The 26,205-nt window shown below is 45.0% G+C and overlaps 1 protein-coding gene across 3 annotated transcripts in view; it reads left to right on the forward strand.

The window, feature by feature from the left end:
* The window catches only part of LOC146811793 (uncharacterized), a 54,628-nt gene extending 38,737 nt beyond the window's left edge, over window positions 1–15,891 (forward strand). For all 3 annotated transcript variants that reach the window (XM_085618778.1, XM_085618780.1, XM_085618779.1), the window contains exons 4-5: window positions 2,360–2,471; window positions 12,746–15,891. In XM_085618778.1, the coding sequence (XP_085474904.1) occupies window positions 2,360–2,471; window positions 12,746–15,606 (2,973 nt within the window). In that variant the 3' untranslated portion in view covers window positions 15,607–15,891. The remainder of the gene's footprint in view (window positions 1–2,359; window positions 2,472–12,745) is intronic.
* Window positions 15,892–26,205: the final 10,314 nt, after the last annotated feature.

The following is a 26,205-nucleotide window of genomic DNA, read 5'->3' on the forward strand; positions in this document are numbered from 1 at the left end:
GCTGGTAACGGTTCTACTCCCACGGGTCCTGCTGCTCCTGTTCCGTTAATCCCACTGCAAGCCACCCATGCCTCACAACACACAGGCTGCACGCCTCCAAACCACAGACACCAACACTACAGGACTCTCCTTTTATCTTTGATAATAGGAGGAGCTCCAGCTAAGGGTGCCCAGGATCCCTCGTGTTTGTTTTCTGAGCGCTGCAATAACTGCGTTACTATTGGAAGTGTAAAAAATCATGACCTTTCAGCCCACAGTGTGAACACCGCTCCAGCGCCTGTGATGTATGGCGCAGGTGGGGGGTGGGGTTTGTCTATGACCTGATGCGCGGTCCTGGGTTCTTTATGGGGCCACTTGTGGTAATGGAGCGAGGAGTTGATGGGTAAATACGAGAAACCATCATGGTAGATATCAAGAGTGGGATTGATGTGTAACAAACTAAGAAAATACGAACGTGCAACGGTCAGGAAAAGGCGCAGTCTAGAAGTGAATTAAAGAGGCCAACGTTTGATTGCAGCAGCCGCGTGCGTCTGACCAGGAGTTTCCGGCACCGGCGTACTTTCATTTACAAATTGAAATGCAGGGTGGACCACATAACGATAGTGAAGTAACCAACACCACGTGATCCATTGCACAGCCCTTGGAAGGGAGGGGACGATGTAACATGAGCTCAGAATTTATACGAAAGGTGCTTGGCTTAGTCCTGTACAAGGTGAGATGAAGGTCAGACGACATGTCCCACAAGATTACACCATCTCACGTCCCTGGCCAACTTGCAGCTCGGGGTTACCGCTTATTAACCTGGTCGCCCCCAGGCCGCCCCGCTCTTCTCATCCCTTGTCCCCATTCAGACGTTCTACTCCTCACAGCCCTGATTGCCCCTCCCCCCACCGAGAGGTGCTCAAAGAGGGAGTTTGGCGCCAAGCAGATCTCACCGTTTTAACAGTAGTTCCGTCTAATGTTTTTGGGTGCTTTACAAAGCTACCCGTAAAGGCCTTCTAGGAGGATTTAACATCTGCGTTATTGTTCCTGCAACCCGGCCCCTGCATAACCAATCCAAGATGTCTCTATGCCAACATAAAGTCAGCATAAGGTGAAGAGACCTGGCTCGAGTATAGCGCCTTGTGCTGCCCAGCTCCAGTCAAGCAGGTCCTATAAGAAAGCACCTACAATAAAAAGGGACGTACGATTGCGCTGGCTTTCGCCCCTTAACTACATTTTAATACTTAGTTTTCTCTTAAACAATTATTATTTGACCACGCTGCACCCCCAAAACTATAATCCCTATCACCAGATAGAACCTGACACTAGGGTTGTAACAACTGAACATCAAATGGTAGGCAGCCATTTTGGTGTCTCCCGCGACTGCAAATAACTCAATGGATGTCCTGGGAAGCGCTTTATGTGGCGCTGGGGGTGACTCCTTGGATATATGTGGCACCTTGATGTTACCGGAAAGAGAGAAATTAAGGTGACTTTCTTGAATCGAAGCATACAATAGTGCAGAAGGACATCTTATACAAACAGCTTCAGATTTTTGTTACACACTGTCAACAAGGAGTAATTCGTATTGTCCAGCACAGTATTTGATGTACAAGCCTAATTCAAAACCATATCAGATGGTGTGAATATAGGTTAACAAGAATACTTACATTGTATGCAGTTTCCTTTATCAACAAGCGGCAGTGAAAGCGGTCGCTATTGTAAAAAAAATACTCCCGCGAGTGGTGCGCGCGCCACAGCGAAACATGTGGTTTCAATTATCGCGCCCGTGCCTGGGCACGATAATTGAAACCACATGGCCTTTGGTGCGCGTAATAGACACCAATAGGCCATGGGCGGAGCTATGCGTCCGCCATTGGCCTATTGCGTGCTCTCTTGGTAAAAAACACGCACGCAAAGGCCAATAGCGGGGCACAAAAGGAAAAGCACACGCACGAGCGTGTGGGATTCCTGGCTCCGTTTTGAAACCCCCTACAAGAGGTCTCTCACTGCGTGAGCAGTGCTCCGCACTGCAACGCAGGCGTGAGACCTAAAAAGGACTAACAAATTTCCGGACCTAACCACTAGATGGCAGAATAATGCACAGAATGTAAATCCAAACCAGAAAATTCTTCAAGCTGCTAAACTACTTCTATAGTTAAGTAACCATTTCGTTTCTAGTTTAGTGCTGGCTTCGTTACTGTGTCTTTATTGATGGGTCTGTTATATTTCTGTGGCTGATTGAGATTCCTGTACAACGGATGAGTAGCAAGATTGAAAAGGATTTGGGTGTCTGATTACTTTTCTAAGCCTGTTTTTCTCATCTTGCTCTTGTCGTTTTTATTTTTGTTGTTTTTTTGTTTTTTCCCCTTCTCAGGCAGACAATGAGGAGTTCTCCAAGTCGAGCACTGCCGGCCAAAAGGCAAAAAAGCGCAGCTGCAGTTCCAGCTGTTCTAGCGAGGAAGGCAGGGCGAGGAAGCGTGATGCCGGTGAGTGATCATTTGGGGGAACCCGTTGCCCTTTCCTGCAATCCTACACATCAAAATCTGTGAATGCTGCTTTCAGGCTTATGCTCTCTCTGCTATTCCACTGAACGTTTTGGATGTTTTTTGCCTGTTGAACCAGCTCGCGCAGCCTCCAGTCCAGATGTCTGCACCTCTCCAGTTGTCCAGTTTTAGCCTGATATTGACCAGGTTCCCGATCAAAATTGGTCAACTTTTCATTATTAAATCTAGCTTTATTCTTTATTTTACTGAAGGTAGCATGAAGTAAAAAAAATAATGAACTTTACCTCTGGACCTGGACTATTTTGGGACACGATATAGCATCTAGGTAAGATAACACAGCCACAGTTTGAGTCTAACAATTTTTCTTGGATTTTACTTGTCCTCCACTGATTTAAAAGTTCCATCTATGCAGCATCCTTTCATTTTCAGCTCTTTGATATCGCGGAAACCTTTCTCAGTCTGCTTATCATGCTCTTCCTTTCTTCATAAAATTGGGTTTAAGACCAGCAAGAGCTTCAGCCTTCATATCTGTTTTTGAACTCCACAGATACAACACTTTTTACCTCTGCAATTTCATCAGATTCACCAACATAACCTATTTGCTTTCCTTTATACTAGGTGCTGTTGGTCTCGTCCTCTTGCATATGGATAGGCCCTGTTCAGGAAATGAGCCCCCAAAGATATCAAGGTTTTTTGGAAATGGGGAAGAAGAGGTGAACAAGTTAACCCTGTTCCTATCCCAAAGGAAGTTTGAATCGGGTCTGGGACAATGGGTGTTCTGCTGCTGTCGGAGGGAGAATGGAGGGGGGTCATTCATCCACAGTTGCACTGACTCACTAGAGATTCAGTAAAAGCTTGGTGCCAAACACCTTGCAGGAAGCCTGTGATTGTACAGGAAGACCTCGGCTTCTGAAATTGCAGGTGTTAAAATGGGTACTGATATAGTCTGCTCTAGTTAATTTTTGCTTTTGGACCCACAGAGCTCGCCGGAGCCTCAAAGGTCCATTCCAGAAGGCTTAATTGTAGTATATCCCGTCCCATTCAACATAACTCAAAGAATCATCCTTTGAATCTGGTGTCAGGTTGCTGTTCTATGACTTTGGTATGATGAAAACTGCCAATGCAGCAAACTCCCAGACTTTTGAGCACCCTGGCCTTGATGATACAAACTCTCAATCTCGTCTCATTCTGAAGACTACAGATCTAGCATTGATATTAAAGCCTGTGCTGCTGTCTTAGGCTAGGGAACAGTTTCTTAAGGAACTTTTTTGCAATTCTAGAATTCCAAGGCAGCTACCCAAATTACTCCTCGACCCAGACCTGTTATGCCTGATGGTTGGGCTGGGAAATAACTGGTATGTTATACCGCTGAAGTGTCCACCAATGTTTGTGTAGAACAACCTTCTTGAGATTGTGGCATATTGATCATTCAGTAAGAGTAACTACCATGATAGCCTATGGAATTAACAGTGCTGGTTGATTTTCATGGTATGTGCCAAACGATCGCTCAGTGGTGTGTTTGTCTAACCACAAATCAGCTAAAACTTATTTGGCATTACAAAACCCACACTAGCATTTCATAGTGGTCAATGCAAATGTTGTGATGAAGTGGCCATATTTTATTTATTGAACATTTTAGTTTTTCGAAATAATTGCCAAATTTACTTGTTGGTAAAGTACACCTCCAAGGATTTAAGGAAAAGGAAGGAAATGTGGCATAATTCAAATACTTTATTGCGGTCATTAGACCATAACAGTGCAAGTGCATAAAAATGATAATACATACAAGCATCCACCAGGGCCTAAACGCAAGTTCCCAGGCTCCTATATTATTATTGCAACCTATAGTCCCGCACCCCAATAAATAAGCAAGGTACATGATGACACATACGTGGTGCCATATTAATAAAATATACAGTTAAAACTGAGAAATAGAGCTGATGCATCTCCGATTAATAAACCACTAAAAAGCACACTTTAATAGAAAGATAGAGGGGGCCTGTTTAAAAATAGAAAAAAAGTATCTTGTCCGCTTAATGCTGTGCATTCATTTTCAGAAGCGACTTGTGAACACACCACATACAGAGTAGGAAGCGTGACACCGCAAATATAATTGGGGGTAGTGTTGTATTTCAACAACCTAAAAGCCTCTTCAGTGTTTGGTCCCCAGGTTTCTACATATTTGGATCAACCAACTGCGTCTGGATTTTCTGTAGCCAGGGCAGAAAAAGAATACATGCAGCTCTGACTCCACTGCATTGTTACAGGTCGGGCAACCTAGAGAGAGTGTACATGCCCATTTGTTAGAGACAGCGCGCAGTGGGAGAACCCCATGTCTAAACTGAATATACATTTTCCTCACTAGCACAGGTTGTATCTCATCCAGGGCAGACTCTAAGAGGTACTGGTCTTTAATTCTCAGAAACACAACTGTTAGTGAACCTGTTGCTGGGCACCCCTGTAAACGGGCAAGTTTGCCCTCCCTGTGGCTCCAAACCAGTTATTTTCTAGAGATTGTAGTACAAGCTTTCTCAGGGTTATGCCATAAACTCGCTCTGCCCAGCTCTAAAAATGAGTTCCTGACATACGCTAGCCACTGTAATTTCCCTGCGCCCTGCAGGCCCAGGATTTCCTTTAACTCGTCCCTATGCCCAGCCAGTTCCGGGGTTACCCATATGCAATGCCAATAAATCAGGGGTCTAAGGGCAATTTCGTCAGCAATTGGCCTAACCCCCAAGTCCAACCAAAGCGGTGTAAGGGGAGAGCTGAGTGCTAAAGTGTTCTCTGACTTGGTGATATTTCTGAGCGAGCTATACCCCCAGAGTTCAGTCCTGTACATTGCAGCGCCCCTTGTTTGCACTTTATAGATTTCCAAAAGTTGGCTGATAGGTTTATGGAAGGAGTTACTAAATATCTTCATCAACCCTCCCGTTTTCTGCGCTAGCTTCAGGCTTGTTTTATCGATTTTGGGCCCCAAGTCCATTTTTTCTGTTAAAGTTACCCCAAGGTACTCAAATACAGTGACCCTCTCCCAATGGGACACCGTGCAAGCTGGGATAAGGGCAAATTGAGCTGGCCGGATTAAAGACAATATATTAGGTCTTCTGGCAGTTAATCTCAAGACCCCTACTTTCACAGAAAGCCTTGACGTTGTCGAGGACTCTCTGTATACCAATCGGTAACTCTGAGAGCAGGCGAGTGTCATCGGCAAACATCCTGGCAGGCACTTTGTAGTTCGCTATCTTGGGTGCATTATTATCCTTCCCTGCATTCAGTGTATCTACAAGTGCATTTATAAATAGACAAAAAAGGGTCGGTGCTAGCATACACCCCTGTCTTACCCCGCTCTCTATAGCTGTGGAAGTGGTAAGTTCACCATGTTTTGCCAAACCTGATTTGGGCATAATTACCTTCGTGAAAACGCCTAAGCATATAACTGAGATAGGACGGCACCCCCAGATCACTTAAGACAGACCACAGTTTATCTCTTGGTACCAGATCGAATGCGGAATTTAGGTCCACGAAGATCAGATAGAGGCTGCCACCCTCTATGGTCACCGTTTTCCATTACAAGAGTTGAAGCCTGAATATTTGGCCTATAGTGAATGTGTTTTTCCTAAAGCCACCTTGGAATGGGCTCAATATTTTAAATTCGTCCATCCAGGCCTGGAGACGATCCAACAGTGCCCGGGCAAAGATTTTGTGGCTAACGTCAATTAAACTTATGGGTCTGTAGTTGAAGGGAAGAAGTGGTAAGCCCTTCTTGTGAACCGGCAGAATTTTCCCGCCAGTCCACGATGCTGGGATTGCCATTCCCTGCAGTATGGTGTTAAACAAGGTCCACAAATAGGGGTCCCAGATAGTAGGTAGAGTGCGAAAATGGTCCACTGGCATCTTGTCAAGACCTGGGGCTTTGTAAGGGGCTATTATGCTTATGGCATTGATTACTTATGTAAGCATTATCTGAGGGGCCTCGGAGCAGATGTCCTGCGGTGGAGATTTTATTTTTTATTTTTTAGCTTTACTAGTGCCCGCATCCTCCAACCTAAGATACAGGGCCTCAAAATGTTGTTTCCAGACAGCGGCTGCAATGTTTGGTTTGATGGCCTACTTCCCTTCACTGCTACCTGTATTAATTAGACATCAGAAAGCCTTCATGTCATGGTTGGCTAGGGGCTGTTTCAAAGTATCCCACTTGTCCAGCTTCCACAGTTTTTTTTTGCTTCAGTGATGCTAGCTCTATATAGCGCCCTCTTTACTCTGATGATCGGGGGCCAATCTCTGGTTTTGATTGCACACTATTAATGCTAACTTGGCCATCCGACAACTGTCCTTAAACCAGGGGTGTTTAGCCTTTTTACATCCACTTGGATATGACGGAGGTAAACAAAATATCAGCCAGAGTGGAAATCAACACCTCATGAGTCTCGGCAACTTGCGTGAAGGAGATGCATGCACCATCACTGGAAATGGACTGTTCCGCTGCCACTAAACGCAGAATCACTAAGTTGTATAGGGAAGCCATCCTAACACGGGATTGCTGTATGGTTGATCACTGGACTCTTCTTCTGGTTGAGTGTTTAGACCAGAGACTTCCTCATTAAATGGCAATTCCAACTCCAAGATCCGAGCATTATGGTCGCTGTCGTGTCAGGTCAAAACACCAAAGTCCACCACCCGATGCCACATCCTGATATCTATTAGGATGCAGTCTATGATAGAAGAGTGTCCTGGTCGATTAAAAGTATGCTTCCCTGATGTGTCTGATTTATTTAGACCGTTATAAGCCCTTAGGGAGTAGTTTAGGGTGAGAGAATTAATCTGGAGCACCAGTGGTGTCCAGGCCCTTGTTGGCGAAATGTTAGCCTCAGGAATTGACCAGTGTAGGTTACTTTACTGAGGGTTTTTCCATTAAAACCATTCAGGGGCTCGAACTGGCAATTAAATTCACCACCAATAACCATCCAATACCGGTTTGGGATGGTAGATATGGAAGCTGCCAGTTGCTTAATGATTAATGGCTGTTGCTTACATAGCTGGAGTAAACATTGACCAGAGCAATTCTGACCTTAGATGTAAATGTTAGCAGAAGGCACTGGAAATAATCTGTAAAAAAATTGTTGTTTTTTTTAAAACCTTCAGCTGTTTAGCAGAACAGCCCATATGGGACCCAACCCATATACAAAGACAACCCAATGGCCCACCCGAGCCCCTGGTGGTAGCGGCTATTCTAAAAGTCGCAAAACCCAACCGCGGTGTATCCTCCCTATCCCAGGTTTCTTGGAACATGCAGATGTCGCATTGGTCCACACAATCTCCCCAGTTAGGATTGTCCAGTTTGTTTCTGATGCCTACAACATTCCATGATAGGACACTCGGCTTTGTTAAATCTGTGCGTTTATCTGGCATGGGTGGCTGATAAATAGTGCTAGAGGACATGCGTTCTCACTGTTTGCTTGGCCTGATAGCCAGAATATTATTTGGTACCTTGCTGCTGTCTGCTGCGGGCACTAGAGGGTTTGGGTCTGGTAAAATTGCTAGGGCTTTGGCCTTAGCCACATATTGTGTCAATCCTGTAAGTGGACTTTTAAGAACATCATTGGGTGACAGCCCCACAATAGTTTGGCCTACACAGCTTGCCCGCTTGTTCCAACCTTGTCGAGTTGTCAGGGTGCTGCTTCTTACCACCCATCTGCAACCCAGATGGAATACTAGAGTAATAAAGCCCCGTAATTTCCTCCTGGCATTTGGTTGGCTGTTCTGGATGCCGCATTTCTGTGAGTCCATCAACCTCTTCTAGGACTCTAAATCTATTTGCTGTGGATAAGTTGTATAATAAGGGTCTGGGGGGTTTGATGCCACAGGCTTGTATGCTGATAGTTCTGCTTCCACAACCCCTGTCTACGGCTCTTGTGCGCACTGATTACTTATTCTTTAAAAGGAGTGTAAAAGTATCCTAGTGGTAGAGACCTAAGTCCTGCATCTTGTCTGTGGTGATTTGAACATAAAAGGCTTTGGACAATGATTGGGTTTTTAAAATTAATCACTATGCAATCCCCATGCACTTCTTTCGGTCTATTTCCCACCCACCGGACCCTAGGTGTCATAAGAATCTCCCCATCATCCTCATAAGAGGATTGTTACACATTGCCATCCAAAACATACATGTATTCTTCATTTCATGATGTATTTCCCTCTGCCCTTGTTTTAACTCTGGTACTCCAGCTAAAACAATAACATACAGGGATGAGGTGGGAGGTAGATTAATGGAAGGCAAATCCCTACTTTCTTCCCTAGCCTCTGTGCTGGGTTTACTTCACCCTCCCCCCACCTCCATCTATGCCTGGGCTCCTGCTAATTCAGAAAATCTTGCTTGGCTGCTTTTCTTAGAAGTGCCAGGTCTCCACCCTGAATCTCATTTGTAGCCCTGTTTGGGTCGGAGCTGGAGATGGGGTTTTGAGCGTATGGGGGTTCGGACCTAATGCCATGTGTTAGGGTATCAATGTCAGCCTGGCAACTGGCATTGATCCTTTCCCCTGTGTTTGGGACTAACCTTCCCACAGAAGATTCAAGCAAGTTCACCACGTTTGTTACCCATACTGGGTTGTCCAAAGTCACTTGTGCCTGTCTGTGTTGCCTGTGGTCGTGATCAGATCATCCAAGAACCCTCCGATATCTGGCGTCCCATCATTGAGCTTCTTTCTCTTTGCCCCCGCTGTGTGTGTTTGTTTAGGTTTCCCAGTTTTAGCAGGGCCAGTGTCGTCATAGAACCTAAAAAGGGATGGGCTAAAGCAAGAAGTGAAGAGTGGGACAACTCAAGATGATCTCCTGCTTTCAATGAGTTTATCAGCTCACCTGCCTAGTCCCACGCACACTGACCTGTAAGGATTTCAAGTCCTTTATGCACCCTCTCAGAAAGGTAACTGACAAACACATTTTGACATCCGGCCACTTTATCACTCCATGTGGGTTTGAGCAGTGAGACTCTTCAGACATAAATGTGCTGCCTCCGACCTGTCACAAGTATAAGCCTGGTTCTGATGCAACACTTTTAGGTTAGCTGGTTTTCTGACAGATGCTCGAATACCCAAATCCGAAAATGTTATGCGCACCTCTGGAGCTGGTTTGTCCTACGTTGGGTCAGAGTGCATTATCAGGAAAAGTATGATTAGAGTCCCATCAATCTGGAGAGTTCTGTGTAAAGAGCCTACTTTCTTCAAAGTAGAGTCTCTGAGATCATGATACCCAAGGACTACAATAACTGTTCACCTGTGTGGTGCAAGAGATTGGTCTGAAGATCTAGAGGGAAGCATGTTGACCCTTCTCATAAAAACTGAGGATTCATATCCCAAAGGGGCCAAGTTTTCTATCATAAACAATTTCAGTGCCTTCAGTAATGGACGTCTTAAGGGGAAGTGACAGCCCAGAAGGTGAATATTGGAGGCACTTCTTGAGTGCTTCAGTATTTTCAACTTAATTTCCAATATAAACATTGCACTAATCTTGGAGCTCAAAGTCCTAATGCTCCTGCCCACCCCCGCCGCCCACCCCCTTCCATAATTTGTGATGTCTGTCCTCTTGGCCTTATTTCTGATGCACCATCTCACCCAGAGCAAGAGTACATATCTTCTAGAGCCATTATATCTTTCTGACCCATGGCCAGATCATTACTTGGCTGACGCCACCACCCCTCTTTCAACTTAAGATACTCCATCTCTCTTCCATGCAGGAGGTGGGGAAAACTCTGCGTTTGTTACCAACTTTTGTATTGTCGAATGCCAAATTTCATTTGTTTACTTTGATCACAGCAAAATGTGTACTCTCTAGGGAGTTAACAAAGGGAGCAAAGTGATTAACTGCCAAAAATATTTTCATCAGAAAATGTTTGCCTCGCGTTTACATTATGGGCCAATCGAATAAAGCTTTCTACTTTTGATTTCTCTTTTTACACTCCATGAACCATGCAGAGAAATCCCATGTAATTCCAATAGTCCTATTTTGAATGGACATTTCTCTAATTCTATTCAGTGTGTAGCCATCTTAAAATGTCCACACATGTTGTCTTCCTGTGAGAAGGGGACTCTTTACTTTTCATTCAACTACTCCGAGGTAGACGTTTCGGTTATAATGCGTTCAAGCAATCGGAGGTGATGTTGAAGACCATGGGACCTTTTCAAGCTTCATTTCAAGATTGTTCATACTCCTGATCCTAAAACCCAAAAGCAGTATATATTTTTCTATGTGAAATATTTGCTACAGGATTAGAATTAGCAATGCAGTCCTAGTTGAAACGAGGAGCTGGCTCTCAGCTGTCTTCGTATTTTTCTCATTTACTAATGTGACTGGTACCTATATTTTCCTTTGTGGCACATTACAACCTCCCTCCAGTTTTTGGCCTATGTTTGTTGACTACTGTTTACATCTGGCCTGGATTGCTGAAGATGGGGACAGACGCTTTTCGCAATGCCGTCGTCCACACTGCACATATGCCCGCTGCCCAAGTGGCTGTCGTGTTTTACCTTTGTGGTAAAGTCTGCTCAGATTTCCATAATTTACTCCTGCCTGGCAGAGAGCACTGCACTTAAACTTGCTTTTTTTATGCAGCAGAAAACTCACAAGCAATCTAATTTCCTATTAAGAAAATGTTGTACTGAGGATTGCAGCTTGGTAATTGTTACGTTGTTCCGGGTTACTGGCCCTTTACAATGATGCCTGATCTGCTTCAATGCCTGCTAACTGAATAGCCTTTGCCTTGCACTAACGCCAGATCTGCTTCATTGTCTGCCATAGACACTGCCTGTTCTCCCTATTGGCATATGTCAAGTGCTCTCCTATGCCGCTTAATTGGCTAGTCTGCCTAACCCAAATTTGGCCTGCTCACTGGATTACCTATTGCTGGTTCAGATGCCAGATCTGCACAACAGCCTTCTAAAGATCTATCCTACTCAACCAATTGTATTTGACTGTCCGATTTGCTCCCCCATTCACCTTTTCAGTTGCCCCTCCTGTAAGAATTTCCTAAGTTCCCTTTTCTGCTTGTCTCCTCAGCTTCCAGTCCCAACACTGAACTCCATTGATCATTTCCTGACCGAGAGTACACTTGACCTTTTTGATAATTAGGGGTCTTTAAGTGCTCTCAGCTAGGTTTGGGTAAATACCAGTTAGGAGTCTAATAAATGGACCAGAGCATACTGGTAAGTTGTTCTTGTACTACCTGAACGTGAAGGCTCACCTACAATATTCACAGAAGACTAGCTGAAAATTAGCATAAAGTGACGGTAAACCATTTTAGACCCCCCCCCCCCCCCCCCCCTCTCCTGATTAGTTTACTTTTTACGTTGAGAGCGTATTAGGCCAGATTCAGATGTTTGCACAGTAACCATTGCATTTTGATGGAAATTAGTTGCACCTAGAAATTATACTGAAATAACTCCTCAGCTTCCAGTCCCAACACTGAACTCCATTGATCATTTCCTGACCGAGAGTACACTTGACCTTTTTGATAATTAGGGGTCTTTAAGTGCTCTCAGCTAGGTTTGGGTAAATACCAGTTAGGAGTCTAATAATGGACCAGAGCATACTGGTAAGTTGTTCTTGTACTACCTGAACGTGAAGGCTCACCTACAATATTCACAGAAGACTAGCTGAAAATTAGCATAAAGTGACGGTAAACCATTTTAGATGGGTTTTGGGTTATAGCACTGTGACCGTTACTTACACATTATTTCAATGTTCTTGAATCATGCAGTGGTGGGACACATAATTTGTTTTCAAATGTAATTAACTGGTAATGGGGGAAGGATATGTGACCATGCACCAATGCCCTGGTGGCTTAACGAAGTCCTTGCCCTGCTCATCCCAATTCTTGTGACATGGTTAATTTTGAAGATAACTGGAGAGTAACTTTCAGCCTCAGAAAGGCGACATCAAAAATAGCCTATAAACATGGGTATTTGTACACTGAAGAGTAGTGAATAAGTCTAATTTTAACCAAATCTCCAATCCTCTTGTACACATTTGAAAAGACTGCTCTCAGCAGAACTTCTGAATAGTTATAGTAGTGGGCGTTGTTAAACTGCATTGTGCTCACATTTTGGTGTGCGCTTCGAAATGATTAAATTGTGAGTTTTTGTACTATGTGAAGTTGCACTCAAGTGGTTGGTTTTTTGTAAGGCTCAATATGATTGGTGACATTTTCTGTACAAAGTGATTTAGAAACTAAACGGACACTTTGTTTTTTAAATATATAATTACAGGCAAGAACTCTGACATGGAGAATTTGGGAATCGGTCATGTGAAGACAAAGTTGCCCATTTCCAAACAGTCTTCACAAAGAAAGGCAGTGGAGACCACACGTAAGGGTTCCAGAGATAAGACAAAGAATGAAAATGGTACTGCGTCCCAAAATGTAGAAGCTAAAGGCAGTGAAAATGAATCTGAGTTGGAAGAAAGTTCTAAGAAAGTAAACACTGAGAATGAAGAGGAGCAGGAGAAGGCTGTGAGAATGCAGGCTGCAAATAGAAGGAACAAAAGTGATCAAGAAGATGAATATGCGCCAAAGAAGGCACCAAAACATGTACTACAAGTGAAGCAGCAGTGTGACTCCCCTCATGTGGTAGGTGGGAGCAGCCATAAGACAGAGTCTCTGGGGAAAACAGTAGTGCAGGTGAAAGACGGTGAAGAATCCTCCAGCGGGGAGGAAACAGGAGAGAAAAGGACCACTGGTGATGGAGTTTTACTGCCACTGGATAACACAGCCAGCCATTGCGATGACGAGACCAATGAGATGGTGATTGACACTACAGAGGAAAGGCTAAAGCTTGGTAGTCCAAGGCGAGGACGGCCACCTAAAGCAAGATTGCCTAATAGTGGCAATGAGGATGGAAAGCAGTCCAGGCCACCAGGACGGCCACCAAAAAGAAAGTCCCTCAGTGTAGGTCTGAACCTAAGTGAAAGGCCACCAAAAACAAGACTAATACAAAGTGGTACAGAGGAGACCGAACCTGCAAAACCAGCACGTCCAAGAGGACGGCCACCCAAAGAAAAAATAGCTACGAGTAGCAGTGAGGGGGAAGAGCCGGTGAAGCCAAAGCGACCCAGAGGAAGACCACCAAAAGCAAGTCTGGCCATGAGTGGCACAGAGGACAGTGACAGCCGCGGAGAGGAGGAAGGCTCCACAAAGCAGACAAGACCTAGAGGAAGGCCACCAAAACTAACACCACCCAAGAGTTACTCAGAGAATGAGGAGGAAGTACAAACAAAGCCTGCACGTCCAAGAGGTAGGCCACCAAAAACAAGCACACACATGAGTAGTACTGAGGATGCTGATGACAATGGGGAGGGGGAAGAGGTTGTTAAAATACAAATAAGTCAACAAGGAAGGCCTGTAAAAGCAAGAGTTGCTAATTTCTACAAAGAGAGCCAGGAGATAGACGAGAGCGAGCCAACAAAGGTGGCTCGACCGAGAGGAAGGCCACCAAAGCTGGCACGACCGAGAGGCAGGCCACCAAAGCTGGCTCAATCGAGAGGAAGACCACCAAAGCTGGCTCGATCGAGAGGAAGACCACCAAAGCTGGCTCGATCAAGAGGCAGACCGCCAAAGCAGATTAGACCGAGAGGCAGGCCACCTAAAGCGTTATTGTCCAGTAGTAGCAAAGAGGACGGAGGCCCATTAGAGCAGGTGCGTCGAAGAGGAAGGCCATCAACAGCAAGATCGTTTGAGACCAGTACTGAAGACGAATCTGAAGAAACAAAAGGGATTTCAAGCCCAAGAAGAGGAAGACCTCCAAAAGCGAGGCTGGTTGAGAGCAGCACTGAGGAAGAAGGCAAATATCAAGAGGAGATTTTAAGTCCAAAAAGAGGTAGGCCACCAAAAGTGAAACGGACTGCTGTCAGCTCTGAGGAAGAGGAGGAGGATGAAAAACCAAAAGAAATTGCAAGTCCAAGAAGAGGAAGGCCACCAAAGGTGAGATTAGATGATAGTAGCACAGAGGAAGAGGTGGAGGAGCCAACCGAGATAAAAAGAAGAGGGAGGCCATCAAAAGTGAGGCTGGTTGCGAGCAGCACTGAAGAAGAGGAGACCGAACCAACAGAGATTTGTACTCCAAGAAGAGGAAGGCCACCAAAAGTAAAAATTGCGGAGACCAGCAGAGAAGAGGAAGAGGAGGAGGAGGAGGAGGAGGAGGAGGATGATCAAACAGAAGTGATTACAAGTCCAAGAAGGAGACGGCCACCAAACATGAGAACAGTTGAAAGTGGCTCTGAGGAAGATGGAGAGGGGCCAACTGAGATAAAAAGAAGAGGGAGGCCACCAAAAACAAAGCCATCAAATGACAACACTGAGGAAGAACAGGTAGAAAAATCTGAATTTGCTGCAAGTCCAAGAAGAGGAAGGCCACCAAAAGCAAAACAATCTAATGACAGTATTGAGGGAGGAGAGGTGGAAAAATCAAAGGTGACTGCAAGTCGAAGAAGGGGAAGACCTCCAAAGGTTACACTGGTTAAGAGTGTTGAAGAGGAGGAAGAGCAGAGGGAGGAGGAAAAAGAACAGCAGGTGGAGGAGGAGGAAGAGCGGGGGCAGGAGGAAGAGCAGGAAGAGGAGGTAGTGCAGCAGGAAGAGGAGGAAGAGCAAGAGGCAGATGTGCAGGAGGGGGAGCCAGAAGAGGCGGGGCCGAAAGGGATTGCAAGCCCAAAAAGGTCAAAACAGTCATTGAGCAGTACTGAGGAGGTCAAGAAAGAGCAGGACAGGTCACATGAGGTTATAACCCCAAGAAGAGGAAGGCTACCCAAAGCAAAACTGGTCCAGGGTAATTTCAGGGAAGTGGAGGTAGAAAAATCAATTGCGTCTGTAAAAAGAGGAAGACCACCTAAAGCAAGACTGGATCAAAGTAACAGTGAGGACAAAACTGAGTCGCTAATGAGTGAAGAAAATGTAGCTGTGTTGATGGAAGGTGGAAAACCGGAGAGCAGTAGTGAAAGAAGCGAAGTAGAGGTGGAGGAAGAAGATGTGAAAAAGAAGCCTGGTCGCAAAGGAAGGCCATCAAAGGACAGCGCAAGCAAGACTGCCAGTGAAGGAGCGGGTGGTGAGCTGAAAAGACGAGGCAGGCCACCAAAGTGAAGTAGTCCTTAGAAGCTGTGACTAGAAGGTGGCACACCTGCTGAATGAGCCAAGAGAAGAAGTAAAGCAAACCAGTTCAACTGAGAAGGGTAAAAGAACAGATGCTGATCAGTATTATCAGAATATGAAACGGGCAGGGTGCTTTTTTTACCGGTAAAGAGCGCATCTTCATTCCATTGTAGGCCATGAAAAGCCTTTCTGGACACTGTGTTAAATAAACCCATTTTTTACATGTCTAGAGTGCAGCTAGTTCCTGTTTGTTCTTAATAAATAAAATGAAACAAAGGTTGGCAATTTTTCATTTCTTTATGCTCCAGTCCTTTGGTTTTAAATAAGTGGAGAACTGTAGCCATTAATAATGATTGGAAATGGCTGGGGGAAAAAGACTGAACATGGTAGATGCTTAACAGTGCAAAAAAAGTGTCACATGACGTGGTTGACGGCAAAGGAATAAATGCATTTGTTGGCAATTTGCCCTTTGTTAAGGGTCACCTCAAATGATATGCCTTTTGGCACAACCCTAGTTTTGCTGTCTATATAAATATGTGCGTTGTATCCCTTTAACCGGTGGTAAAATAGTTGGCCAATCCCTATTTGGCATATTTAACTTATCTATGTCTCTAGCATATGGTTCGTAAAGTGTACCCAGGGCCTTTAAGTTAAATGTCACCAGTGGGCGGCAGTACGTATTTTGCAGCCCAGTGCAGTGACAGGACAAGCATGCATGCTTATGTAGCACATTGATGCATGTTTTCACTGTAACTTCGGCCTGTCTAAATAACCCGTTTTGGCAAGCTTGAGACCTTCTTTAAAATATCTCACCCCCACCAATATAGAAATGGTGAATTTGACACTATCGGACGCACTGGCAGGACGGGGTAATACCCCATTATTCACATTCCTATATCATTGCCTCAGAACAGTGGTACGAGCAGCACACAACCTGCATTTTCCCATGGAAATGCTTTAAAGCATGAATCTCTTTTAGATTCACACGCTGTTCATATTCCTCTATCTAGTAGTTGGAGCCAGAAAGTTCTACTTGCTGAGTCCCCCCTCCCTCCCGCTCCGCTCGGAGATAGGTGAAACTACATCCCTTTAGAGTAGGCTATTAAACCCACCTTTGTGTTGCCAAGCCTTCAGATAATTTTGTTCATCATGGAGCTCGGATGTGCCTGCTATTCCACAGGAGACAAAAGAAGTACCCGCAAGAAATAATCACATGGGTAGTAATAAAAAATGTTGCCTAAATAAAACCTACAGATTTTTAGGTCGAGCCTACAGTGCTTTTGCTGCAGGATGATCTGTTGTATGTACTTTGTGGACTCTGGAGTATTGCCGCAGGACTAGTTTGCATCCGCTTTTTAATTTCAGCTTAGGGCCTTTTTTTTTTCTCCCCACCTTCACTGCCTGCGCGTGCACTCCACGATTTACCTGCGGCACTAGCAGGGACCTCCTTACAGGCTCCCGTGTTCTTTATGCACTCTCCAGTGTCCCAAAGCAGGCATCCACATCCGTGTGCCTTTGTGGTGCTTCCCGCAGGCAACATGGCCACCTCTACACTGGTGTAGGGCTCGTGCTCAAACTTTCATAGAAGTGTTACTAAGTGCAGCTTTGGATGCTGCTTGCTCCCTCCCCAGACCATTATCACATGGGAAGATTCAGAGTGCGCTCTTGCTGGGCTATTCATTTCCTGGGTCCCTCAGTTACTGCTGCAGCCTCTTAAATCCCACCAGCAACATGGCCACCCCTACCCAGGTGCAGGGCTCGCGCTCAAGCTCGTTTAGAGGCTGCACAACAGGAACCCCGCTCAGCCCCACACGCCTTTCGTGGCTGCAGGAGGGGGAGCGGCGCCACCTCTGAACATTCTGAAATCGGAGCAGCACCAGCAGTGAGTTTTTTTTGTGTGTGTGTTTTTATCCTCCCATGGCACAACTCTGATTACGCTCTGCATGCAAACTAAAACTTTCTTTGCCTATTCCAGTTTTCATAGGAAAATGTCATTCAACACTAGTCAAAAGGCTGTGTAGTATGAATGATATTCCAAGTGTAGAACCTTAGACTTCCATTTTGATAGCAGTACATTGTATGCATCCACCCCATGGATGTTTCGCAATAGACGTGTTCAGCTTCATGGGTGACAATAGTAATAAAGAATACTTAACTAACCAGAAGGAATGTCTCATGGTGGGATTTGTGTCACAGTGACCCGAGACATCTGAGAAGAATACAATTATGTGATCAGACTACAGGGTAACGCTGCACTGTGTTGGTGCGTAGTCCGCCACAGTCCCCTTCAGCCACAGTCACCACAACGGCGGCTTTCCATAAGAGTTTTCCACTTCATGTAAAGTTGCTGCTCCTCACACTGCACAGTATTGTTTTCTTTATGCGGCTGATCACTGCCACATGTTCTGCATCTGCAACATTCGACATGCAGCATAACCACAACCAATGCTGCTGCTCACATGGCAGCACAATGCAAGCAAGGCTGTGTCTGTGTAGGTAAGATCCCGAATTCCATCCTCATTCCTTAACAGTCTAGGGATTTGTTTACCCACATCTGTGCTCTCAAGGTGGTAGCATCTGCTATGCAAATAGCTGCTCTTTTTCACAAACTGGAAAGGGGATGTGCCTCTTACTAGCTGCGTGCCCTACTGTGTCCTTGCGGCTGACAAGGCTGCTTTTACAATCTCGTTTTGTTCTTCCCTCCTGTGTGTTTCTAGATTAAAACATTAGTGAGCTGAGACCCTTTGGGAAGTGATATCACAGTTCAGCTGTTGTTGACTTCTACACGGAGGCACTTTTCCGGCTGCACAGATTTATTACCCTTCTTTATCGCTGCAGAACTAGTGCGCCACGGAAACCGGGTGTGTGTCAGTGTGTCTTTTTAAAGAATTTATCTTGCTAAACCAGGCTGCACCTTTAAACGTTTTGTTTGACATCGCACTGCTTCTACCCCTAAATCTTTTGCTCGTTTGTTTACCAAACGTGTATGGACAGTGAGTGTTTTTTTTAGTTCAATGGGGGGGGGGGGGAGGTTGCAGGGCTGTCATAAGTGAAATGTTTATACACTGGGCTAGCTCGGGCACACACGTTTTTCTATTGATTAATGCTCAAAGCTGTCAGCCACTGTTTATATGGTCACCTTTCTGTCGCTTAATGATATATTTGAGTGTTACATTGGTACTAATGTAATGCAACCAAGGCCCAGAAAGTGTTTCCAATTTAAAACTGATGAAATAATGAAGTAATACTATTACAAAATTTGCAGCATTATGCTGCATAATTTTGGATAGTAGATTCCGACCTAGATGAGGAGTAGCAGCTTTGTAAATGCAATGAACCAAGTTGTATTTGAGGTCTTCAGCTGTGACTTTCATTGATAGAGTCTCAAATCCATGTTACCGGATGGTACAGCCCAGGCTATCAACATCATCACCGGAATGTTTCGACATAGGCTTTCAAGAAAGTGTTGGTCATTCTTTAATTCCTTATGGTGAGAGGAAAAGGAGAGCAGTGAAATCCAGGCCTTTAAATGCTGGTTTACTGGACGGTGTTATGTAGATAAATTAAAAAAGGGTTTTATTTACACAATTGGGTGCATGTCTAAACATAGACTTAAGCTTATGGAATTTACAAGAAGTTCCCAGACTTGTAGAGCTCCGTGGGCAAGACATTTGTCTCTAATTATACAATGTACTTAAACACAATTGCCCTGATTTATTGCCATCCACTGTTTCAAACAGCACGTTTCTGTTAAAAAGGGAAAAATTCTATATCTGCAGCAGTAATCTGTAGTGGTTCCCTGAGGTGTCCATATATGTATTTGTGATTTTATCTAAACAGTGAATTCATTACTCTTGAATAACGGAATGCCGCAATCTACCTTTTATTACCTCACAGACATTCTAATGCCACATGGTGATAATGCATTCATAACCTTTCTAAATTTAGAGACCCAGTCAGTATACTGATACATGTGTGATTTCTCTGAGAAAATCTGTTATTAGATAGCCTCTGAACCACCCTCCTATATTCATTTATTATTAGTGAGCCCTAAGGATTATCCAACAATTTCATAAGAGTCCTTTTTAGGTTGAAGCCTACCAGACAGGGCAGCTGTCAGGTTTGCGACCAACTTCTTGGGGGACATTCTGAAAGCTACCCTGGGGTTGAATTCCACCAATTGCTTTGTGTTTTGTACTTTACATTTGCTTGCTTTCTGTTTGCTGGCATTAATTGTTTTAACCTGCCCAGCTCGAGTTTGTTCCTCCTGTGGAACATAGCCTATTTACTGTATTCTTCCACGAGTGCTCGGTTTCTGTTAAAAGACATTTAAATCTTCTCATCTGGACTCATTTGCTATGCATTCAAAGACAGGGATCAAATGTCTGACTCTGTCTTGCAAGGGAGCTTGGCATTTACTTAAAACAAATTAAAAGAAAATTATCTGTTCAGTTATCCAACTACTGCACCCTAATGGCAGGAGTGGAGGCTCGGATTATGCTGGTTCAAAGCTCACCATCTACAAAAGAAACCTGTACAATAGGTATATAATAAAAAATCTTAAACAGAATCAGATGACCAACCAGCAGCACGAAGAATATGTTCTAATCTAGACCTAAGAGCAAGCGCCTTAGCTCCTCAAGCTGAATGAGCACTATACATGGAAATGTCAATACCTGGGTTCTGACATGGCCCAACTGGCCATGGTCGCTGCTGCAACTGGTCGTAAAGGTTTTTGGATAGCCAACAACAAAGGACCTACAGGATTGGCCCTGTGTGCCAAAGTGCATTCTTTGTACGTTTTCTAACATTTTTACCACGCCTAACATCACATTGTGGGGAAAAGCAGGATAGTCATTGGATCAGGGCATAGTCCTTGAAATAAAATCCAGAACCCCTTCAGGAGAAAATATCCTACCCCCAAGTTCCAGAGCCTGCACATCTGACACTGGTTGGCATAAAATCAAAAATAAAAGCACAGCTTGGTACAAAGTTGTTTCAATGTTAAATCAGAATGATTAGGCCATGACTAATAAAGACAAAACATTTGTCACATCCAATAACTGAGTGCATCTAGGTTAAGGAGGGCGAGCCACCCTAATTCCTTTTAATAACTTACCACAAGGTGGACAACAACTGGTTTGAAATCAATAAGATAGTGGCCAGCGGAAAAAGCTGACTTGAAGTTATTTAATGACCTGTAACATATTTCAGTCAGCGCATTCAGAAACAAATTCAAAATATCTTTTAACTTGGATCCCACAGGATCCACCTACTGTTGAAGGCACCAACCCACCCATCGCTTCCATGCAGAAGAATATCGCTTGCGGGTGAAAGGAGCCCAAGCCTGATGTATAAACTCGGCAGCAGCTGACAAAAGACCTGCAATCTGGCATGTCTCCCGATATCGTCCATGCCATGAGAGTAAGTCGATTTTGAAGAACCAGAGGATATGGAGATCACCCCTGTGTCCAGAAGCAGCTGCGGGAAGACAGGCAAGAGAATATGAAGGGCTATTGACTGTTCCAGAAGCGTCGGAAACCAAGACCACAGAGGTGTAGTCGGAACAAGGGTTGCCGAGAGTTTGATGCCAGACCTGGGCCGCAACTTACTAAATCATGGCAAAGGACGGGAATGCATAATTTACCTGACCCGTCCATCTCTGTAGAAAGACTTCTGCCGTCATGGCCATCGGATCTGGTTTCCAGCTTTAAAACTGTTTGAGTTGAGCATTCCTTTATTGGTTCCGGAGGAGCATGCTACTTGCTGAAAAAGCGCTTCAACGCCTCTTCGGGGGTAGTAAGCGCTGTATAAATGCAATTACAAAACAAAAATTCCAACGGCATGCAAAAAGGTCCATTTGATACTGCTCCAGAGAAAACAAACTTCTGTAGAAGATGCGAGGGTGGAGTTTCCAATTGCTGTAATCTACCTGGAATTCCAATCTGCCACACAACTGTCCTTACCTGGAAGGAATTCCACTAGAACAGTTATCTGCTGGGACAGGCAGAAGTGCCAGAAATCGCCGGTAATGTTTGCTAGAAGGCACAATCTCTCCCACCCCCCGCCCCCCCCCCCCTGCCTAAGTGGCTGATGTAACGACCCAGGAGACAAAGTCCATCATCCTGAGTATGCAGCAGTTGCTCTTGACAGGAGAGAGTGGCTTTATGGCAAAACAAAAACTGCCAGAAATTTCAGGCAGTTGATGTGGAGTCATAATTCTTCGGACGACCAGCGACCACTGGTAGAAAAATATCTTCAACGGGCTCCCCAGCAACTGGCTTCTAATTCGAAGACCGCTTCGGGGGAGGCCCTTAAATTGGCCTTGCCATTCCACACTTCCATATGAAGGAGTCACCACTGAGGCTCTTCTTGGGCGTCGGGAGCCAATGGAATCATGTGAGCATAACTGAAACCCTGCTACTGATACTGAATCTTCAGGCGTTGAAGATCTCTGTAGTGCAGCGGACCCAGGAACACTGCTTGAATCAATGATTCTAGCAACCCCCACAATCCGAGCCAGTGATCACAGACACCATGTTTGGTTAGAGTTGATCTCAATTCTCGTTTGACTTCACTATCAGTGGAGGAAGTAACAATTGAGCCATGACAGAATCCACCCAAAACCCCAAGAATTCTACTTGTTGAGTGAATCCTCATGGATTTTTTGGTATTTATCACAAACCCCAGAATTTTAGAAGAGACATTGTTAAAGACAAATGCGCCCGAAGCAGAGACCGGTCCTGAGCTAAGATGAGCATGTTTAGATAAACGATAATGCAAACCCCCATCTCCTATAGGTGAGCAACCACCAGTTTCAAAGTTTGGTGCTGACGAGAGACCGAACGAGAGAGACTGATATTCGTACAACTAAAAGTACCATCTGTGAGAAGGACAAATGGGGACTGACCGGCATCTTTGAGATCGAGACAGACCATTTGATCTCATTCTTGAAATAGATCCCTCAGCAGATGAATGAAATGCCGGAAAATCACAAAAGGTTGCATTGTCTGAGGTTCAGAACTAATCCCTGACCTCCACTCTTCTGTACCAAAAACACATTGCTGCAGAAACCCTGTGGATGAGGGGATGTAGGCGCAATGGCCTCTTTTGTCAAAATCTTTAGAATTTCAGTCTGTAAAAGACCGGTCTTGTTTGTGGATAAAAGGAGATCGGGAGGACGGAACGGGACAGTTCTATGTGATAACCTCGAACTGTATAGAGCACTCAGCAATCTGAAGTGATCTTGTCCCAATTGTGTGAAAAATGCCATAGTCAGCCCTCCGGAGGAAGAAGAGAAGGATGAGCGGTGTCCATTGCCTGGAGACTGGTTGTCGAAGTTACAATAACCCTTATCAAAGTGCCCCCCGGAGTTCTCGGGATCTGGCTGGGTGGAAGCCTGCCTGTGCTGGGTCCTGAGTGCAACCCCTGCACCTGTGGTTGTTTACCTTGTGGAGGACCTTGCTGATTGAAGCGGTGGGTTGAGCGTCCTCTGCCACGCACAGCCAAAATGAGGGGAGAAGGCTCGCTTCAGAGATGATTATGACTAGTCAATGGAGGTAAAGGTATTGACAAATTTGGCAATGTCCTTCATGAACCGATCACCAAATAACTGCCCCTCAGCCAGGGGGCCCAGTTCAGCAGTCGCCAATTCTGCCAATTGTGGGTCAATGCACAGTAACACTGATTTAGGGCGTTCGGGAGCCAATGCGCAGTTAGCGTTTCCCAGGAGGCATATTACCCCCTGCGTCCAACCAGCTGGCACTTCGAAATGAACAAGGGAACCTGTCTCCTGCGCCAGGAGGGCCAATCTAAGGATCTTGGACAAGGGGCCAAAAATATCGAGGAGCTCATCCTGCCAGGACCGGAGGGCTCTATCTATGCCCTTTTTTGGATCTTTATTAAATCTCTTAAGCAAGGTGAAAATGGATGTGTCAAAATGGATGTGGCAATATCAGGGATGAGAGCAGTTTTGGGAGGAAGATCAGGCCTAGGGCATTCAGATTTTATACACGACTGGACTTCCTCATCAAAGCCTTTGCCTAGATTCAACTGCATTTATTCCACCACTGCAGGAACAGAGATCCGATCTAAGGTGTACAATCTTGGAAGGGTCAAAAGTGAAGGGGGTGACCAGAGAAGGGGAAGATGGAATGTTGACGAGCATGAGACTTCTGTGAGGAAGTAGAATCTGTATCAGTAGCCAGGGAAGGAGGGGGGAGGAAGGGCAGGGTGTGTCCCTGCACCATACGCATGGTCAGTTAAGGCTCCCCGAGTCACTTTAGAAAGGTTATCCACATGTGGCCATGAAAGAGCGGAAAGGGAAGAAGGGAGGGAAGGGGATACAAGGGGGGGGGGGGTAAAAGCGCATCCTGCAAGCTCATCTAAACAGGATTTTTGGATAGATTTGTCAATTATTTCTTTCATGCCCTCATAGTAATAATCCTCCTCATTAGGGCCATAGACTTCAAGGCCCTAGTCAAATGGCTCACAGGCTGACATGCTCAAAAGAGGAAAGATAAACCTCTCACGCACCCCCCCCCCCCTCCCCCCCCCCCAAGACGGAAGCAAGGGTCCTAAAATATATATATATAATTATAATGCAATTATTACAGCCCGGTCCAGGGTTAGGCCGTCAATGGGAGCAGGAGCTGGCAGCAGGACTTTTAATTATTAATTCACAGGAGGACAAAGAAATTGCCAATGACTCACAAGCAGAGAAATACTCCGCGATAACCTGGAAGAATTGTGCAAAGAAATCCCCAAGTGACCAAGTTGTTAAGAAAAAAAACAACTTTTCTTGCAGCTTAGGGAAGGCGGCACCTGCGTTTTCACAGGGAATCTGCTGGGCGAAAAATGCACACCGGCAGCCTTCCCAGAGGCATGCGAGCGAGTAGCCAATTTGGGCTCTGCAAGCAACCTAGTTAATCAGGTAGGCTGGCCGCACACTGCGGCTGCGCTAAGCACGTATGGGGCCGAGGGAAGTGATGCCAATATTAAAGCATTACAATTCGGAAAGAAAAAGTATGCGGTGCAACAAAAGGGAAAGAGCGCAGGTGCACAGTGCCGAAATGGAGGACAAAACTGTTAAAGAAAAACAGATAAGCTGCCGACAGCACATTTGCTAATCAAAGATAAATAGATTCTTGAGAACAATAAACCAACAAGCATGAGCCCAAATACATTACAGTAATGAAGATGGCTCTCTATTTTGTAGATGATATCAAGAAACTATCGGTGGATTTATATATGGCATGGTTCAAAGCCTTGTGACATGTTGTGTTATAATGTATTTACTGTTTTTTTAATTGGCTGCTATTTTGGGAGTAGTAAAGATTGAGAAGCATAATCAGAGCCTCCAGTCCTGCCATAGAATTTCAGGGGTGAAAGGGGCTGCTCTGCTGTTTGCGGCTCGGTGGGGGTTAGAAGGCAGCAGCACTTCTGGTAGCTTTAGGCTACGCTGGGGCCTGCTCGGAAGTGGCTGGTCCAGGCATCGGTGTTGTTTGCGACGTCTGTGCTTGATCCTCTCCTCTTTACTCACATCGTCTGATTTGAGAGCTGTGGGATTTACGGTAACAGTGGAAGAGAAGGAAGTTACATTAGTAGAACGTTCATCTTGTTTAATTGGAAACGTTCTATACAGAGTGGAAGAGAATTTGAATAAGACCGATTTGGAACCAGAAATATATGTTCAAAGAAATCAGGAGATCAGGGCGTTAGTGCATCCCAGTGGCCTAGTAAAAAAGCATTGGCAAAGGCAATAGGTCGCGTCAATGCCCCAGTTATTGGACATGTCAATGTGAATGTCTCTTAGCCATGTTGTCTAGTAGCACATCTGCTGTTCAGCATGGCTGAAAAAAGCGCTATGATGCAGCCAGCGTAGGCTACGTCCTATTGCTTTTATGTGGGAGGGGCAGGACAATAAACTGCATGGGGGTGTGTGAAGAGACTGCTCAACATCCTGTGATTCTGGGCTTTCAGTGACTTTCAGCTATGCTGAACAGCAGATGTGCTGCTAGATAGCATGGCTAAAAGACATTCACAAGGACAATAGCTCGGGCATTGCCTAGATCTATTGGCTTTGCCAATGCTTGTTCAGTGTTGACTGGGTCTTGCTGAACAAATGTGGAGCCAGATCTGCCAATTGGGGAACCAGGTTTGAATCTTTGGGTTGGCTGAATAATTTGAGATTTCGGGCAAATCGCCTAGAATTCCCCCTGGCCAATAACAATGAATGTGTCATTGTGTAATGTAACTGGTGAGAACTGAAAGAGCTGCAATACCTTTGGCTGGTGTTAGCACTATGGCAAGCTGGAGGACGGAACAAGTGCTCCAATACTATTAGATGGTGCAATAAACAAAGCAGCAGCTACAAGGGAGGTAGTGGGGGTACAGGTCAAGCAGAGAAGCAGGAGGGGATTGGGAGGTGGGCAAGTAATGACGGGAAAACCTTAATTGAAGCAGTATCAGCAAAACAAAGAAAGGTGGCATTGTGTAATGTAACTGGTGAGCACTTAAAGCGCTATCTTGGTGAATCTGTAATTTGGTTGGCCCATCATCCTTTCTTCATGAAGTATTCTTGCACCAGTA

The sequence above is a fragment of the Triturus cristatus genome, chromosome 7 (genome assembly GCF_964204655.1).
Source record: "Triturus cristatus chromosome 7, aTriCri1.1, whole genome shotgun sequence".
Lineage (NCBI taxonomy): Eukaryota > Metazoa > Chordata > Amphibia > Caudata > Salamandridae > Triturus > Triturus cristatus.